This window comes from Choristoneura fumiferana, chromosome 26, assembly GCF_025370935.1.
Source record: "Choristoneura fumiferana chromosome 26, NRCan_CFum_1, whole genome shotgun sequence".
Classification (NCBI taxonomy): domain Eukaryota; kingdom Metazoa; phylum Arthropoda; class Insecta; order Lepidoptera; family Tortricidae; genus Choristoneura; species Choristoneura fumiferana.
In genome coordinates, this window is record NC_133497.1 from 11,861 (window position 1) to 18,319 (window position 6,459).

The 6,459-nt window shown below is 43.7% G+C and overlaps 2 protein-coding genes across 2 annotated transcripts; one reads left to right on the top strand and one right to left on the bottom strand.

The window, feature by feature from the left end:
- Window positions 1-738: 738 nt before the first annotated feature.
- On the bottom strand, window positions 739-4,736 carry LOC141443078 (uncharacterized). The gene is made up of 2 exons (XM_074108289.1): window positions 4,522-4,736; window positions 739-3,662 (listed from the first exon to the last, which is right to left on the bottom strand). The coding sequence occupies exons 1-2, from the start codon at window positions 4,734-4,736 to the stop codon at window positions 827-829; spliced, it is 3,051 nt and encodes a 1,016-aa protein (XP_073964390.1). The 3' UTR covers window positions 739-826.
- Window positions 4,737-5,482: 746 nt separating this feature from the next.
- On the top strand, window positions 5,483-6,190 carry LOC141443079 (uncharacterized). The gene has a single exon (XM_074108290.1). The coding sequence runs from the start codon at window positions 5,483-5,485 to the stop codon at window positions 6,188-6,190; it is 708 nt and encodes a 235-aa protein (XP_073964391.1).
- The last annotated feature ends 269 nt before the right edge of the window (window positions 6,191-6,459 follow it).

The following is a 6,459-nucleotide window of genomic DNA, read 5'->3' on the forward strand; positions in this document are numbered from 1 at the left end:
CGTGCCGTGTCCCGAAGTACCGCCGTCTGTATCTGGCCCTTGAGCCAGCCATCGCGAGAGCCTCAAGAGGTGTTGGTCGAGACTCGATACTCTTCGCTATTAGACCGTTTGCCGAAACAACTATCGGGACAATGATCGTCGAGTCCACATCCCACATAGCAGTCACCTCGTGAGTCAAATCAAGGTACTTGCTGAGTTTGTCCATCTCGGCCTTATTATTATTATTAGACTGCTTCTGTAGACCAAGCATACTGAGTACCAATGACAATGAAATGTCAGGTTCAGCAACTATGAAGCTCCCCCCCCACCTCCCACTCGGCGCCCGACGGCAGCCACACGTGGACCGCCGCGTGCCGCGTCAGCAGCTGCTTACTCGCAAACTGTTTCTTGCAAACAGCACAAAGAAAGGACGCCCCCGCGTGCTCCGTCCGTTTGTGTATATCTAAAGAGCCACGGCAACCGAATTGTTGCTTACAGAATTCGCAAAGTGTCTGCTTAAAGTGTTTTATAATAGCAAGTTTGTGCGTAAACTGATTCTGACAGACATCGCAGCAGTAACGCTCCCCCTTATGAATCTTTTTGTGGACGGTAAGATATTTATTTAACGCAAAGCACTTATGGCAGATATCGCAATAGAAAGGCTTCTCCCCCGTGTGGATCAGTTTGTGGACATTAAGAACATGTTTATACGCGAACCGCTTCTGACAGACATCGCAGCAGTAAGGCTTCTCCCTCTTATGAATCGTTTTGTGGACGGTAAGATATTTATTTAACGCAAAGCACTTATGGCAGATATCGCAATAGAAAGGCTTCTCCCCCGTGTGGATCAGTTTGTGGATATTAAGAACTGGTTTATACGCGAACCGCTTCCGACAGACATCACAGCAGTAAGGCTTCTCCCCCGTGTGGTTGCGTTTATGATAAGACAAGTTTGAAGTGGACGAAAACTGCTTCTGACAGACATCACAGCGGTAAGGCTTCTCCCCCGTGTGCTTGCGTTTATGACAAGACAAGTTTGAAGTGGACGAAAACTGCTTCTGACAGACATCACAGCGGTAAGGCTTCTCCCCGTGTGACTGCGAATGTGGATAATTAACGCAGACTTGTCTCTCCACTTTTTGTTACAAGTATCGCACAAATAACCTTTTTTCATCGTATCAGTCTTGTGCGTTTCTTTGTGTCTAGCTAAATTACTTATCGACGAGAACCGCTTCTGACAGACGTTGCACTGGTAGGGTTTCTCCCCCGTGTGGATCCGTTTGTGGACATTAAGGAGATATTTCTCCGCGAACCGCTTCTGACAGACATCACAGCAGTAAGGCTTCTCCCCCGTGTGGTTGCGTTTATGCCAAGACAAGTTTGAAGTGGACGAAAACTGCTTCTGACAGACATCACAGCGGTAAGGCTTCTCCCCCGTGTGACTGCGAATGTGGATAATTAACGCAGACTTGTCTCTCCATTTTTTGTTACAAGTATCGCACAAATAACCTTTTTTCATCGTGTCAGTCTTGTGCGTTTCTTTGTGTCTAGCTAAACAAGTTTTCGACGAGAACCGCTTCTGACAGACGTTGCACTGGTAGGGTTTCTCCCCCGTGTGGATCCGTTTGTGGACATTAAGCTGATATTTCTCCGCGAACCGCTTCTGACAGACATCACAGCAGTAAGGCTTCTCCCCCGTGTGGATCCGTTTGTGGACATTAAGGTTTTGTTTAACCGCGAACCGCTTCTGACAGACATCACAGCAGTAAGGTTTCTCCCCCGTGTGGATCCGTTTGTGGACATTAAAGTGATATTTATCCGCGAACCGCTTCTGACAGACATCACAGCAGAAAGGCTTGTCCCCCGTGTGACTGCGAATGTGGATAATTAACTTAGACTTGTCTCTGCATTTTTTGTTACAAATATCGCACAAATAACCTCTTTTCATTGCGTCGGTCTTGTGCGTTTCCTTGTGTCTAATTAAACTACTTTTCTTCAAGAACCGCTTCTGACAGACTTCGCAGCTGTAAGGTCGTTCCCCCGTGTGGATGCGTTTATGATAAGTTAAGCACCAACGGTCTGAAAACTGCTTCTGACAGACATTGCAGCAGTGGAGTGTTGCCGCCGTGACATCAGAGCAGTAAGGCTTCTCCCCCGTGTGGGTGCGCTTATGGCGAGACAAGTTACAAGTGGACGAAAACTGCTTCTGACAGACATCACAGCAGTAAGGCTTCTCGCCTGTGTGGGTGCGTTTATGACGAGACAAGCCTGAAAAGAGTGTAAACTGCTTCTGACAGACATCACAGCAGTGAGGCTTCTCGCCTGTGTGGGTGCGTTTATGACGAGACAAGCCTGAAAAGAGTGTAAACTGCTTCTGACAGACATCACAGCAGTGAGGCTTCTCGCCTGTGTGGATGCGTTTATGACGAGACAAGTTTGAAGTGCACGAAAACTGCTTCTGACAGACATCGCAGCTGTAAGGCTTCTCCCCCGTGTGGGTGCGTTTATGATCAGAAAGAAAAGATAATTTCTGAAACCCTTTCTGGCAGACATCACAGCTGTAAGGCTTCTCTCCCGTGTGAACGCGAATATGCATAATTAAGTCATACTTGTCTCTAAATTTTTTGTTACAAATATCGCAGCAATAACCTTTTCTCATCGCGTCAGTCTTGTGCGTTTCTTTGTGTCTCATTAAAATACGTCTATTGTTGAAACGCATCTGACAGACATCGCAACTGTAAGGTCGCTCCCCCGAGTGGATGCGTTTATGATCATTTAATCGCCACAACAACTTGAACCGCTTCCGACAAACATCACAGCGGTAAGGCTTCTCCCCCGTGTGACTGCGAATGTGGATAATTAACTGTGACTTCTTTCTGTATGTTTTGCTACAAGTATCGCAGCAGTAAGAGCTGCCTGTTGTGTGTGTCTTCTTATGCACGGCCAAATAACATTTTCGCGAAAACTGTTTTGCACAAACATCGCATTTATAAAGTTGCTCCTTTGCTGGTTGTATATCAGCAGCGAAGTAATATTTTTCAGCATATTTCTTCCCGCAAGTGTCACAAGAGAGAGTTTTTTTCTCTGCGCAAGGAATGTGGATGAGCTTGCCTCGTGCTGGTCGTGCTTGTCCCGCGCAAGCGTCGCACCTGTTAGGTGGAGGGCCCGTCCCTCGGGGGCACGCTCGTCTGTGTACAGCTAAGCGAGCTTTAGACAGAAACTGTTCTGAACACTGGTTGCAAGAGAATGAGTTTTCTTTGGTGGTATTTCTACCGAGCACGGGTTTAGATCCTTGCCAAATACGGCTCGAGCAACTTCTCAAATGTCTAATTAGTTTATTTTTTTGTGTGTACTGTGCGCTGCAACTGTCACATGCCAACATTTGTTCCTGCGCGTGAACTTTCTGGCGCATTGGACTTGTTCGAGTGGCGGAGCCAGGGTCGCGGGCGTCATGGCGCGGTGCGGCGCGCGGCGTGCTGGCACAGTACTCGTGCACGAGGGCGCGCGAGAGGCGGACGGTACAAGGCCTGACCATACTCATAAGAAGCTCTGCGTCGCAGCCGGCAGTATCTGCAGGCTCCTCCTTGAGGTACTCTCCCGAACACTCGCTGCTGGCGCAGGACTCTTCCGAGCCGTCAGCCGCAGCGTCACTGCACTCCTGCTTCAACGTGGTTGGCTCTGCTCTGTAAACTGAAATAGATATTAAGTTTTTATGTAAAAAAATATATTTAATTACTTGGTGTACAATACCATGTCAATTTTCCTTTCCATTAACTTTGAGTAAAACTTTATTTAGTTCATACTAGTTTTTATCCGCGCTTCACACGTGCAAATGATTATATTCTAGATCCGTAAGAACGACCTTCACCAAGCTGGTAATGGATGAAACGTAATACATCAATGAAATTTAAATATTATTATTATTTAATTAATTATTATTATTATTTTATTATAAGCCATTAATCGGACAGCATGTAACATTGCAAGAATGTATAAATGTATTTCATCACTTCCTTCCTTCTCTTTTATTCGTAGATATCTTTTGCTTATTTTTTGCATGTCCGTTTGCCAGGTGGCAAAGGCCTCCTCCAATCTTCTCCATTCTCGTCTTTCTATAGCCACTCTATTCCATGATATTCCTGCGAACCTGTCTGATATCGTCATCCCACCTTCCTTGTGGTCTTCCCCTTTTTCTTTTCCCATTTCTCGGTACCATTGTGTAAACTATTTTGCTCCATTTTTCTTTCCCTCTCAGTATGTGACCTGCCCATTTCCATTTTTGCCTTCTTATTTTCCGCGATATATCTTGGACTTTAGTCTTGTGTCTGATGTGGCTGTTTCTTACTTTGTCTGTTTTTTTATTCCTATCATGCTTCTTTCCATCGCGCGTTGGCATACCGAAAGTTTACTTGTTATGTTCTTTGTTAGAGCCCATGTTTCGCTACCATATGCCAATATCGGCAGGACGCATGCATTAAATAGTTTGGTTTTAGTTGTTATGTGTAGATTTTTGTCTTTCATTATTTCTTTAAACCCCAATACTTTTTCCAGCTGTTTGCAATTCTTCTTTCAACTTCTTTGTTTATATTATCTTTTGGAGACATCAGTTGGCCGAGATATATGTATTCTTCCGCATAGGTGATCTGAGTCTTCTCTACTGATACTGGATCTTTATTACCGTTGGTCATAATTTTTGTTTTTTCTGGATTTAGCTTCAGCCCGGTCTTCGCGCTCTCAGATGCTAGATCGTTGATCATCTTGTTTAAATCTTCTGACGTTTTTGCGAATAGCACAATATCGTCCGCAAATCGTAAGTGGGTTAATTTGCGCCCATCTATAGTTATGCCTAGGTCTTCCCATTCGAGATTCCTGAAGATCCTCTCTAATACAGCTAGGAACAGTGCGGGCGAGAGAGGATCCCTTGCCTTACTCCTTTTTGTATTTGAAACATGTTGCCTTTCTTTTCTAGTTGGATGCATGCTGTGCTGTTTATGTAGACATTTTTTATAAGTCTTATGTACTTGTGTTCTATTCCCATTTCTTTTAGCGCTTCCCAAATTTTGTATGAATTAGTGAATCGAACGCTTTACTGTAGTCGATAAAGGCAATATAATATGTAAGCTGATATTCGCGGGGGTTCCGGTTCTGTATCTGTACAAACGAACGTTATTGAGCTCCGCCGTAATTAGTCACAAATATTTGGAAAATAGATAGTACATCACGTCCAACCACGTTAAAAATCCACGCGTAACAGTGAAGTGTGTGTTTTAGAAGAAATCACGGCGAGAAACATACGGGATTAAATAATATAATCATACAATCTCAAATCGCTAACCTAACCTAAAAACTTTAGAAATAGATACCAAAGACAACTAGACTTAACGAGTGAAAAAAGTGTCAGAAATACCAACCTAAAAGTGACAGCTAGTATTGCCAGTTAAAAACTCCCATAATCTACCAAATCTGCGTAACATCAGAAACCCGTAGGACAAACAAAACAAACATGGATAAAAGCATGGAAATGTTGCTTTCGAAACTAGAAATGAAATTAAACCAGCAAACGTCCATTATAACTTTCGAAGTGACCAAGAACGTAACGCAAGCAATAGATGAAAAGCTGAAATCACTTGTAGAGGAAAATAATGCTTTGAAAATACGTGTAGCGGACCTAGAGCAGAAAATCAACTACATGGAAAAGGATAAACGTAGAAATAACTTGGTGTTTTTTGGTATAGAAGAAAAGGGGAAAAGTGAATGCGTATTGGTTGACCACATAAAAGATATAATTATAGAAACGGGAGTACACCTGGACAGCCAAGAAATAGCGAATGTAAGCCGAATCGGGCAACATGAAGCCAAAAACCGACCAGTAGTAGTGACATTTACGTCCTCATGGAAAAAGCACCTGGTGCAAAGAAACAAATTCAATTTACCGCAAGGCGTCTACGTCAGAGAGGATTGCCCTAAGGAGGTATTGGAAATACGCAAGAACATGCAACCTAAACTAATGGAGGAAAGAGCAAAAGGCAACATCGCATACTTCATCTACGATAAGTTGGTGGTTAAGGAACCAAAAGATAGCAACCGTGAGAAGAGGAAAAGAGAAAAAACTGACTCACCCTTAGCTAAAAACCAACCTAAAAAACAGCTAACTGGCAAGGACATCAACTCTTCCAAGCAAGGGACGTCGAGGGAGCTATCAAAAAACTAACCAATACCAACCGGAACCAAATCAGAACAGACACAACAGCAATAACAAATAGAAAACATATTTGCACCCCAAGCCGGTTGGTCACCGTGGGGGAAGAAGACCACAACCCTCCATCGAACAAATACAAAGAAAACAAACTAGACACATTAAAAAACACAAGAGAACAGCACTCTGCAACAATTGAACGTCAACAGCATGATAAAAACAACATAGAACCAAAACAAAAAGCTACCATCGAGCCACCAATCAGCAAACAAAAACAGACAAGA

Coding starts and splice junctions, on each gene's coding strand:
- LOC141443078 (XM_074108289.1), bottom strand. CDS start 4,736: ATGATCAACGATCTAGCATCTGAGAGCGCGAAGACCGGGCTGAAGCTA. Junction 3,663..4,521: donor ATTGCAAACAGCTGGAAAAA/GTATTGGGGTTT, acceptor TTCAGTTTACAG/AGCAGAGCCAACCACGTTGA.
- LOC141443079 (XM_074108290.1), top strand. CDS start 5,483: ATGGATAAAAGCATGGAAATGTTGCTTTCGAAACTAGAAATGAAATTA.